This window comes from Pleurodeles waltl, chromosome 11, assembly GCF_031143425.1.
Source record: "Pleurodeles waltl isolate 20211129_DDA chromosome 11, aPleWal1.hap1.20221129, whole genome shotgun sequence".
Classification (NCBI taxonomy): domain Eukaryota; kingdom Metazoa; phylum Chordata; class Amphibia; order Caudata; family Salamandridae; genus Pleurodeles; species Pleurodeles waltl.
The window spans coordinates 592,497,729-592,511,026 of record NC_090450.1 but is presented as its reverse complement, the minus strand read 5'-3'; the positions used below and the strand labels follow the sequence as shown (position 1 = coordinate 592,511,026).

Here is a 13,298-nt window from a genome sequence, read left to right as displayed (position 1 = left end):
ACTGTAATGCTCTTGACCCATAAACTGTTTTCAAATTGTGTAGTCATTGGCAGATATTCACCGAGCTGCTATTTTCTTCATTATAACATATGATACCACCTTTAAATATGTTAGTGCAGCATGCTCGCTGTACAAAAAACTCTTGTTTGATAGACTAAATGTTTGCTCCATATGTAATACAAATCTAGCCAAGTATAGGATACACATGACCCCTGACTGCCTCCTGGGGACAATGGAGTTATATGGTTGTGAGGCTGAGCGATTTTTTTTTTCACATAATTTTATATTAGCCACATAATCCATCATCTGCTGCATAATCTGCAGATTGTAACAAAAATGTAGTTTTTAGTTCAAATGGTTCAAAAATTACTAAATATGCAACAACACGTGTTGCCACACAGTGAAAGGCCCTTTGCAAAGCTGGACTGGTCACATTTCTGTTGCTCATTGCTATATTTGGGTGTTAAATTGGTACTAATGAGGTGCACCCAATGCCCAGAGAGATTAAAAATTACAAAATAATGAAGTAATATTATTGCAAAATCTGGTGCAGCATGCCTCATAATTTGCCTTTGATTGCTGCATAATTTACTCAACCCTGACGCATAATTTGGACCCCTCCTAGTCCATAATTCCAGTGTCCCTGCTGTTCGTTTATTAACAGGGTTGCCATTGGGCGGGAAAAGAATGTTTGTCTAATCATGGTTCAAAACTAGCACTTTTAATGAATATGTAAATAAAGCAAGTGGTAGCATACCGTTATTTCCAATCAGTGCATTTTACTTTCAGTAGTCACAAACTTTCAGTAATGTTTGAAAATCGAGTTTCTGCTAATATTTGTCATTTGGACATCACCAAGTAAAGTGTTCTGATTTGTTTTTCTCCTGTTTAAATCTTTGCATCACATTTCTGAATTACAAAAAAAGTGCATTTTTAATTCCGGATATATTTTGAAATATTTGTACTATTTATTTAGAAGCTACTTAAATGTTGTGTGTTAGAAAAATACTGACATCCTATGGCCCTTTGTTTCACTATGATTGTAAGACAGCTCACTTTACAAAATCATCTAACTGTAGTAAGAGGAAAAAAAGTAAACACCAATTTTCAGGATAAGCAAAAGACAAACTGACATTTGACCTCTGAACAGATTGCAAATGTGTCAAGATAAAACAAGATTTAAAGGCATCTTTATTACTCATTAATTTTCTGAATGATCAGATCACTTCCATTCCCGCTCAAGTTTACTACCCGAAATTGTAGGTCCTAAAAATAGCTCGACCTGATAAAATCTCACTCACCTTAGTGAGTGGGCGGGTAGATTTTTCGAGGCCTGCAACTGATGAAGGCAAATTAAATTTATTCCACACCTACTTCAAGAGGCTTTGTGGTGCCTCCGCGAGATACCCAGCAGCCGTAAGTACATATTTACAAGCAGTCACCTTTTCCACCATGCCTCCATTGGAAGCCGAAAATTTGGACATTGGACAAGCCCATATCGGTGGCCAAAGTCCTTACAACAATGGAAAAATTGAAAATGGCCTAAGCATGATACACTGATGGCTTGTCGGTTGCACTTACTGTATGGTATGGCGGTGGCCATTAAAAAGAACTGTATATAGAACACATTTTCTTGAAATATGGATTAAGTATCGGATACTGGATAAATTCAGGAATGATATTAAGGGCTTGACTTAAAAAAAAAAAAAAACCTACAGCAGATAAACAGTAGTATTCAGACTCCAATAGTTTAAGGCGTTGCAAACAAAAAATAATAGAACTAGATCTGAAGGTGTGCAATAATGGACATAAAAAAATGCGTCATAGTCGTAGAATAAAAGCCAAAGAAGAGCATAAGATGGGCCAAAAATTGTTTAGACATGGAATCACAGGGACACTGGTAGAGTGGAAACCACATACCCTGTTGGGGATGGGCTACTAGGAAGAGAAAGGTACCTAATCTAAACGTGTCAAGTAAAGTCTGTGTTGAGGGTTCTTAATCCATAACAGGTAGGGTTTGACACCCTCTGCCTGTTTTAAAGCTAAATAGCAGGAAACTGTACTCATGAGGTGACATTTAGAGAATTTAACTTGGTTTGTGTGCGATGTATAAAGAGAAAGCACTATGTTTTTGAAATGCTAGTAATATCATTTGGTGAGAAGACCTTCAACAGCCTTAATTCCTCAAGAGACCTATGGACGTAAGTTAACCATGGAATAGGGGCCATGTGATCTTGCCATAAGCAGTCTTTGATGACCATTTGTGTGAAAGATGTGTAAGGTGAGTGCCAGATCTTAAGTCATAGTAAATAGCAGGGCAGCTTGAACTGAATCCTCCAAAAAATGGAGGCCAGCTTTCAAGTGGGTAATGAGGCTAGCCGTACTCCTGGGTGTTGCTAGTAACCTGTTGCCTTTCTTAAAAATGGAAATCAAAATAGAGTCCCTCCAGGATTTGGGAACCTCTTCTTACCACATTATGGGAAACATTTGTTAACAGAGGAGCTTAGAAAGAGGTGTTCTGTCTATACACATCAATAGGAACCCCTATCCAGGCCCAGTGCCTTACCAGCAGAAGATGTCAAAATAGCTCTGGTAACAGAACTAACATTGATGGTGTTGCTCAGGGCTAGAATTTTGTCAGGAGACAGTGAAGATGACTCAACTTGGGATTTGCAGACCCCTGACATTACTAAAGATTTTTGAAAAGTAGTCAACACAATCGTCTGTAGAAATATAGCATTCTAATTTAGTCTGATTGATTGTCTTCAGATAAGTAAGACCTGTTGATAACATCCAAGAAAAGGCCCTTGAATCTCTGGGAGCAGAGACTGCTTGTAGGTCATTCTAGGCCTGTTTCCAGATCTCCTGTTTTCTAGCCTCAATCACGGCTTTATACGATGCCCTAAGGGATCTAACTTTTGCTTTGTTACGAGGGTACATTTGTAGGACATCTTTTAGCTATTTTAAAGTGGACGAGTAACTAGGATCAAACCATTTAAAAGGACAAAGGTCCATTGACTGAGGTTGGAAGACCATCTGGCTAGAACCATGATTACAGATACCTTGAAAGCTCTCAAAAATCTCTACATCGCTGGCCTCATCGGACAGGCATGTCAAAATATCCTCATATTTCTCAACAATTAACTTTTCAAAGAATTTACTATGATTGACTTTTTCCATCTAAGCTGAATGCCCTTACACTTAGACGGCAGAAGGGCAGAGGAACAACAGTGCAATTGCACCTTAGAAGAGGAGCATAATAGAACTAAGACATTGGGGTTGTGATCACTTTAAGTGGCGGGAACATAAGAGTCCTGGATAAGTGGGACAATATGGGGTGAAAACAATATAAAATGAACTGTAGAACCCTTTCATTTGCCAGTAAAAGTTGGCAAGACACTATCACTATCCTTAAAGAAGTCAAAACTGAAAAAGAAGTTTGAACTTCATTACGCTCCGGTTCAAGCCATCCCCATTTGGGCTGTGTAGAAAATGCATCTGGTTTTCCTCTAACAGTTCAGTGACCTCACACACCCTGGCCCTAGCAAGGGGGGACAAGTAGCAATATCAAAATCATCCACCCAGAGGGTGGCCCCCCGGTTGGATGCTCCGAAAGCTAGCCAGATACAAATTGTACACAACTTCTTTATCAATAGGATGGTTAATAGAATAATTAAAGTAGAAGTTAATTAAATATCCCAAATCCCCGGGACTACCAAATGCAAAGTTACAGAACAGGGAGTACATGAAAAATCATTCCTTAAGGAGGCTAAAACCTTAACGCCCCCCCCCCCCCCCTCTTTTAGGTCCTGATGGCAGGGGAGGTAAGCAAGGGGATTGAAACCCACCAATATAGAAGTCCTCCAGGGCACAAGTCTCTTGGCAACTAACAGCATTGTAGCCCTTAATCAGATCCAGCCAGACACCATTATCTAACTTAATAAAATAGAAAAAACCCAAGGGTAATGCACAGATCAAACCTGGGCCGTTCACATAAAGATCAAATCTGTGTAGTATTTGTCTGACCAGGCGCAAGTTTCGAAAGGTTATCACCACACAGTCCCCAATATAGGTTTTTGTAGAATCCCCACCCTGCCTATCCTCCTGGCCGTTATAATTTCATCTGCCAGGTTCGTTGGGAATCCTGAGTTTACATGGCACCAATGAGCAACTTTGTTTTTTAAAGTTAGACTATCTTCTTGCCCTCCTACGGGCACAGGGGCCACACCTTCAAGTATGATGATATACGGCGCTCAATCAGGGGGGAGTTGCAAACAATTCCCATGCTCAATATTTTGGGCTGGGGATACCCTAGGATTGGCTTTCACCCCTGGACAATCCCCTTTAACACAAACAGACGGTCGTTGGGCCTGTGAGTGAGAGTTCATGGAAGAGGGGGACGCATGGTTTGGGTGGACCAACTTCATAACGAGAAAATATTCATCTTACAGTTTTGCTCAAGCTCAACTACAGGGTCTCTAAAATGTAATCCCTCCAAAAAAATAAAAAAAAATATGGAATATGTAGCAACAATTCCTCAAATGATACTCAACTCATTGATGTAGAAATGGGTCTTTTACCAGTGTAAATTTGGACATTTGCTTATAATTTCAAAGTGTAACTCTAGTCTCATGGTGAGTGAGGCTGCCAGGCAGCGGACTTAGAAATCGTCTCTGGGAAGAAAAACGTAGTTCTGTAATGGGATGATGATTTGGGAGATACAAATCAGTTGTGACAGAAACCTTATCTCTTGAGCACACTAATCCCAGGATAGCATGTTTTCTTCAATAAAGCAAGTCTGGTTGAAGTGTAGGTCTGATCTGAAAAAGTGCTGTGTTCTCCCTTAAGTTGGTAGTTGAATGTGGGAGGCAGGTATAATTGATGAAAATGTCGAGGAAATGCTGTCCACTCCTACAAAGATGCCCCAATATCTAGTGAAGCCAAGCACCATTTGGAGCACTTGAGTTTAATTGATTCCTCCATGCCTGTGTTGTTGCAGGCAAGCAACATTCTGGTCTGCTGTAGATTGGCTAGAGCAGCTAAAAGCTTTTCAGTATTGGTCCTGCCAATTTCCGCCAGCGAAGGAGAAATCATGTCTGCTGCATACTTGTCTCCTTTTAATCTTCACGGAGATTGCTGGTCTAGATCCCACAAACACCTCAGAGCTGCTCTGACATTACTTGAAGGATCCAGAAATTTTACAACCACCACACTCTTCTCTGTAAAAATCTGTCTTAATGTTTTATTCACGTAGCAGTTCCGCAGTGATGTAAATGGTTAAAGCCCCATAAGAAGCCTCTTGTGCTGAAATCTTATGTGGTGCTCTCTCAGCGTCCAGGAAGCTGTACTTTGTGCTTGGCCCCATACTCACCTTATTTCTCTAGCACTCTAAGGCAACTGTTGCATTACCTCCCTTGTGGATGGAAACCTGTCTCTTCACCAATGCGCCCTCATCACCTAGAATGCTGGGTGAAATATATATATTGAACAGAATAGGTCCTGCTTCTTTCTCAATATTCTTCACACTCAACTGAAATCCACAGGCGCAGAGTCCACTTCTACAGGCACTAAAACGATTCCCAAAAACTCACCAGAGTAAATTTGCTATTAAATTGAGAACTGATATTTTTTGTCCTATTTCGGTTTTTGAACAAGTAATGTTTTAAGGGAAAGTCTTGATCTGGGTAGTTCGTAACCATGTTTTGGCTTGCCTGAATAATTGTTTGACTGGCTCGTTTAAACAAGCTCAAAGGCTGAAATCTTATAGAGAGACCAATGCATAAATAGGCAGTGGAGTTTTTCATTCTAGTGACTATTTTCAAATTTTTCTGAACCACATGCCCTTCCATGCTCCTACAGCAGACATTACGAATTGATTATATTAATTTGAAAGAATGATCAGTTTGCCAAGGACGTTCACTTTGCATCCATATTTTCTTCAACAGTGGATGAAACTGTAAACATACCCTGCACCTTCTGGGGGGTGGTTTGGAAACAACTTAACATGTAAATACATTCTAGTTTCTCCACCTGGTGGGCCAGGGGTCGGAAGTTAATGTTAGGAGTGCTCTTCTCAATAAGGGACTCATCATCAAGTCCCGTTTGTATTTCATTGCTTGGCTGCATGCCGTTCAAAGCTAGTCTGTTCCTAACTGTTTGGTATGTAGCGAGTAATGGAATAGAAGTTCTGGGTGTCTGGGATTATTACGTAGATGAGTAACATATTTTTGCAGCATTAATCTTTCTGGGTTCACATGCTGTGCTTTATTCTGTCTTCTAGTGGTTCGGTCCAGATTTGTTTCTATTCTCTTTTTTTTGGGGGCGTGGATGTCGTCAACCATTTGGTTATCTGTTCTTCCTCTTATAACTTCAGACATACGTCCCGGAATCTCCCTTGCATGTTCATCATCTTTAGATGAGGTGGGTGCACTACACTCTGGTACAGAAGCACACTCCCAGGTTAGAATACACTCATAGCGATGATGACATGGTGTTGGTACAACACCAGGACTAAGGCATCAAGATCATCGACCTCAAACAAAGAAAGGTTTTAAAGAAACCATCATCGAAGGACACGGAAAGGTGAAACCAAGAAACACAGGTGATCTGGGATCACCAAAGCAGATGGACTCCAAAATAAAGAAGTCTACCTCGACTTCGAATGTCACACAACAGCCCAAAGATCCCAGCTAAAGAATACCACTGGAGTAAAACCCTTGGAATCTACCTTCACTCTGAAAGACAATCAAGAGTACAGGAGAGGGAGAAGCTGACCCTAGATTAGGATATATCACCACAGAGGAAGAGGCCACCCGCACTCAACACTAATGCCAAAAGGAAGCGTGCAACATTGAAAAGAAAAAACAATGCTTCAAAACCAAATTGGCGGCCCTCATCAAGAGAAAGGATTTCAGTGACTTCTTGAAAGAGAACAAAATTCCTCTCAAACCCTTGATGTCAAGCCTGAGGCTGAAGACAATGGCCCAAGCAAAGGAACCGGAGTTGCAGCAGCTGGCAGCACCTGAATTAGCAAAATAAGTCCTTGGTTTCTATGACAAAGCTGATGATGGACAGTACTAAGAGGGAGTCTTCGAGGCCGAACTTTCAGATGACTGGCAGGAGCTCTATGCGGACTCATTGAAAGAGTGTTGACTCGTACCCCTCACCATCGGGTAAGATCTAGGAGCACAAAGTGGTGGTAAAGTGTCTAGTAGACAATAACAGCAGCAAGCTGGAAAAAGAACCAGGGGAATCATGTTGTCTTCGGAAAATTCTGCTACCTTCTCAACGAAGGAACCAGATACCCCCCCCCCCCCCAACCTGTTATCGCTTGTTGTTATGTACCAAGGAATTGGAGGTCTTCAAAGAACCAGCAACCTCAAGGGCAGTTACTTTACGCATGGTGGAAGAATACAGACACTTCACAATGGACCCAGCCTAAATCAGAGAATCAGTGCCAGTGGGCTCCATTATCACCTCAACACCAGTATCAGTGAGCCCAACGCCCAACTAGGAGAGCAAGTGGATGGAAAGTGCGTGCAGGAAGATGTAATGGTCAGCAGTGGTGCAGTGGAAAATAGCAATTTCCAATGTCTTCCTTAAATAGGTATGCCCACCAGCCATTGTAGAAAATGGAGGAGAGCCTCCTCCAAAATCTCACTGAGCAGTACCAGAAAAGAGGGAGGACACTAGTCCTGGAGGAGAAAACAATAAGTTACACTGGTCTTAAGTCAGCCAGAAAGCAACTATGCACAGGAACCATACTCAGGAGACACGCCTGGCTGAAGGTGTTTGGCTTAAATGCAGGAGATACAAGTGGCAGTGGTCAGTTTGCATTTCACGGGCGAATCACTGTTTGGAACAGCAGTGGATTACTTCCTCTAAAGAATGAAACAAGACAACACTGCAGAGTACACATCGCAGTTTAGGAGTTTGTTCAGAGGAAGAGCCACCCTTCGTAGGGGAATGTCTTCACAAGGTGGTTTACATCCAGCGACATCCCATGCTTCTCTGGCCACACAGCAACTGAGCCACAACACTTTAACACAGTGACAGGACATAAGGGCACCCCTGCTGCAGCCTCACACAGAAAAGGAGCAGCACCAAGAGGAGCTGCTCACACCACCAAGTGACTCCATGACACACCACTCCTACCACACAACACCGTTAAGGTGCAGAATCTGAGGATTCTGCAAAGAACGAAAGGCTTAACCTCTGACAAATGGATATTCAACATTAACTGACACTGATATAGCACAGAACAAAAAAAAAAAAAAAAAATGCCACCCGGCATAAAAACATACTTGAGGCATCAAAGCTTCAAGGATATTCTGCATCTAAAGAAGGAACAGCCAGATCTATTTAAAAAGAAAGCAGTAGAAATAAAATCCACTCAATGTACTTCCAGGTACTGAAGGCAGACTTGTCACTAAGACCCACCCTGGACCTCACAATCTTGAAAAGGTACATAAAAACACAACAATTTCAAATGACAAGGCTGCAGTAGGACTTACCATTCCTCAGGATGGGAGACTATGACAACAATAGATCTCAAGGACCCGGTCCTGCACATACCAATGAACAAGAGACTCAAAGTTCTTAAGATTGAAAGTAGACCAGGTCACCCACCAACTCACAGTGGAGATAAAGTCAGCACCCTGTGTTTTCATAAAATGCCTGGCAGCAGTCACATCACACCTGCGAAGAAAGGAGCTCCTTGTCTACTCCTACCTGGATGACTTGCTCATAAGGGCACGATCATACCACTAGAGCAGGGTAAAGACCAACACAGTGTACAGGCACTGCACAAACTCAGTTTCTCTGTCAATTTAGAAGAATCTGGCACAAATCTGGAAAGGTGAATCAACTTATGGGGGGCAACACTGGACTCTGAGCAGGGGAAAGCCTTCCCAGTACAAAAGAGTATAGGCACTAATAGAGTAAGCTTGCCATTACCTGAAGGGGCAAACTCTGTCAGAGAGGACAGTGGGAGAAATCATGAGTATTGTTAGAAATGGAGTCTCTCGTTAGCAGAGGTATGCACCCTGTCTCAAGGAGTGACCCCAATGCAAGTCTGGCTAATTCGGTTACACTCCCTAAATTAACCTGTGCTAACCCTATGATAGCTTGGCACAGAGCAGTCCTGCTTAATGTAAGAGGCAGTGTGTAAAGTATTTGTGCATCACTTAAATTACAGCAACACAGTGAAAGTACCACAAAAAGACACCACACCAGTTTAAAAAATAGAGAAGAGGGATCTGAGTAAAACAAGACCGAAACAACAGACATCTAATCAGTAGAAGTAGAAATATTAATTTTTAAAGAATACAATAAAAGTAGTGCTTAGAAGTCATTAGCGTCAAAGGGTTACTTGAGGTCGTGAGGGACAGGTGCAAATCTAAAGTTCAGGCCGACTGAGTTAGAGGGTAGGCTGGCTACAGAATGCATGCATGGTCCGCTGAACAAGTAACTTGTATGGAGCAGACGTTGAGGAACAAATGCAAAGGCGATGCAGTGATATTTTTCACGCTGTCGGGTCACTCCATCATCTAGCCTCGCAGCCAGGTTCTGCGTCGATGTCAAACTCATTAGGGATTAATGCAGTGCGTCGTTGTTGAGCAGCGCAGTGTGTCACCGTCGGGTCACGCAGGCTGTGGATCCACTGCTGCTTTGGCGCCAAAGGGGCGATGCGTTGCTTCTGACTAGGGCAATGATGATGATACGTTGGCTTTTGCAGAAAGGGGAAATCCGACAAGCCCTTGGAGGAAATTGGGTTAATGGATGTAGAGAACAGGTTCAGTCCTTCTCATTCCCAGGCAAAAAACAGCAGTCAGCAGGCCAACACAGCAATGCAGGTAGCAAAGTGGCAGTCGCTCTTACAGCACAACAGTCAGCTGGCAGCAGGCCAACACAGCAGACCAGTTACCAAAGTGGCAGTCCCTCCTGCAGCAGAGTAGGTTTCTTCCAGGCAGAATGTCATTGGTTCCAGCAAAGTTCTAATTTGGTGGGGGTTTGGGGTGCAGGAGACGCCAGAGAGACCTTTCAAGATCACAAGGTCTCTGCCTTTACTTCCCTAGCTCCACACTGTCTACAGGAGGGGTATGCAGCCCTTTGTGTGAAGAGAGGCACAGCACAGCACTATTCATGTGTGTCAGCTTGTCCCTCCCATCTAACCCAGGAAGACCCATCAGCTTGGTGATGAGCCATCAGGAAGCATATGTCACACCCCAGCCCCCTTTGTGTGCGATTGTCTAGAGGGAATTCACAGAGCCCAGCTGTCATCCACCCCAGACATGTATTCAGAGTCAGACAGAGGCACAGACTGGTAAAAGTAAGAACATGCCAACTTTCTAAAAATGACATTTTCATAATTACAATTTAAAATCCGACTTCACCATAAGTTTTAAAATGTGAGTCCGGAGACACCAAACTCCCAATTGTTATCTTTCCCCAATTGGGTGTTACACTTAAAGGTTGTTTTAAGGTAACCCCAATGTTAACCTTTGGAAGAGATAGGCCTTGCAGTAGTGAAAAACAAATGTAATCGTTTTTCACTACCTGAACACGTTAAACTCAAAAGTACATGTCCAACTTTTTAAATATAATGAACCTTGCCCTTGGGGCTAACTAGGGCCTACCTTGTGGGTGACTTACATGTAATAAAAGGTAAGGTTTGGGCCTGGCAAGTGGGTGCACTTGTTAGGTCGAAATGGTAGTCTAAAACTGCACACACCAGTTCTGTAGTGGCAGGCCTGAGACATGTTTACAGGGCTACTGAAGTGGGTGGCACATTCAGTGCTGCACAGGTATGATGGCATCATGCATACAGTTGATAAAAAATAGGCTCCACATGAGACCAATCCAAGAATGGCTACAAAAGCCTTCGCCACAGACCACTGGGGCTTGGGAAGATCTAGTGATTGTAACAGACAGAGTAAACAAAGAAGTACAATTGTGAAACAGCAAGAATATCATAATAGGCAGACCTTTCAGAGAACCAACTCCCACTGTGGCCATTACAACGGATGCATTCCACACAGGATGCAGAGGACACATGAGCAGTCTCAATATCAGTGGCCTGTGGAGCCAGGAGGCTATAGTAAAACGCATAAAAATCCTGGAACTCAGTGTAGTCCTAGCCCTAAAAGTTTTACAGTCACAAATGAAGAAAGTAGTAAAGGTACAAAGATCATGTTCTACCTTAATAAACGTGGAAGGACAAGATCCCAAAAAGTATCCACCCTAGCACAGTAGATATGGATTTAGGCATTACAAAGGAACATTACAGTAGGGCAATTCACCTGCTAGGGATGGACAATGCAAAAGCAGACAGACTAAGCGGGCAGAATAGCATATCTCAAGAGTTTGGCTTAGCCAACAGGTACTGCAAGAAATCTTCACTAGATGAGGACTAACACAAAGTGGACCTGTTTCCGACACAGGAGCACGCCAACGGCCAGAACCTTGCATCCAGCTTCCCAAACTGACAGTCCCTCTCAAAAATGCCCTATCAATAGATTGGTCAGGGAAATGTGCATACTTTTTTTTCACTGATTCCCTTGATTCCCCTTTTGTGAAAAAAAAAAAAAAAGAGTGGAGGGAGGTAGAGAATAGAGACAATCCTGGACCCAGGAACTAAATGGCAGAATAATGCACAGCATGTGAATCCAGAAGGACTTCAAGCTGCAAAACTACTCCATCAGGTAAGTAACCATTTAATTCCCATAAAATATTCATATTTACAGTAGACAACACTTACCATGATCATATACTTTGTTAATGTGTGGTTTTTTTTTTGGTTTTTTTAGTAATAACCTCATGATTTGTACAATGTAATATTGACTTCTTCCCTCCTTCCTCAGGTTAAGAGTGAAGAGGTAGCGATTGACTGCCGTTTGGGTTTGAAAGAAGGGCGCCCCTTTGCAGGTGTGACAGCGTGCATGGACTTTTGTGCTCATGCTCACAAAGATCAACATAATTTGTATAACGGATGCACAGTGGTAAGTAGGGAGATGTATTTGATACCGATTGTTTACTTTGGTCATTTGCTGTACTGTTTGTCATTTGAGTTAATATTTTAGATGAGTTCATTAGTGAACATTGTAGACTTAGTATATCAGCAATGTAATTAATTGAATTAAGATGGCAGTATTTATCACTGCTACTTCTACCTTTTTAGACATTTTTTGTATCTTTATTAATGCATAAAACACTCTTTCAGCAGTATAAAACAAGGTATGAGTGCATAGTACAGTACCAAACATTGAGCTGACCTCATAAACGGCCAGTATTGTATCATTATTGATATGGTGTTAGGTTTGTCCTCCTGTTCATTATGTGTCTTGTAAGTACTGTGCCATATATAGACAGGAGTATATGAGAATCATGTGGAGGGTACAGTTTGGGTATATAGTTTGTGCATCACTGAGTAATGTCAAAAGCTATCCCACATTCTTTATTCTGCAAGTGAAGGCCGGGCCAACAAGCAATGTTAACCTATTTCTGTTCCCAAATTACTTTATTTTCACATTAAATAATTATTTTCCACAGTTTAATACACGTTGGGTTAACAATTACATTAACATTTAAATGGATCCAAGGTTCAATCATGCTGTAACAAGTCTTGTAAACTGATATCGGTATATCCTGACACAAATTTAAATGTGTTTGTGCTTCCCGCTCCTATGTCTAGTTGGTCCTTTGTGGCAATAAGAAACCCTTGAAACTGTATCTGGGCAATAAGAAACCCTTGCAACTGTATCTGGGTCATGGGCGATTACATTTGGATGTAATCTGAGTGTGGTGATGCCATTGTTATCTCATGCACAGTCACAGCCTACTTGGTGGAATTCAGTAGGCCTTTTCTTTCCTACACAATTCAATGCTCAGTGTACAATGTTTACTACATTAACATGGTCTTTTAAAAACTTTGAGGCCCACATTCAGTTTGAAAACAAAACCATCATGATATTTGCCGAGTATAACTAGGAAGTACAATAGAAGACAGTCCTTTAATAACACAAAAATGGAACTACGTTATACAGTTTATTACGCCATGTTCTGATTCTTTACAGTGCCAGCAGTGGCCTGTGAGCAGCTGAAAGGATGGCAGAGAGTTTCGAACAAGAAACCACGTTCAACACAAGGGCCAAGACTAGAAAACACTGAGGAAGCATATGAGACTAGCTAGACACCTGGTCAGGTTTGATAGCGTAATCCCAGGGGAACGTTAATCCCACAACAGCTATCTAGTCACACTGTCAACTCTGGAAAAACCTGTCTGGAACCATATATGGAGT

At 42.0% G+C, this 13,298-nt stretch overlaps 1 protein-coding gene across 1 annotated transcript in view; it reads left to right on the top strand.

Moving 5' to 3' along the window:
* The window catches only part of TET3 (tet methylcytosine dioxygenase 3), a 299,530-nt gene that overhangs the window by 225,736 nt on the left and 60,496 nt on the right, over positions 1-13,298 (top strand). The window contains exon 9 of the mRNA XM_069214102.1: positions 11,862-11,999. Coding sequence (XP_069070203.1) covers positions 11,862-11,999 — 138 coding nt within the window. The remainder of the gene's footprint in view (positions 1-11,861; positions 12,000-13,298) is intronic.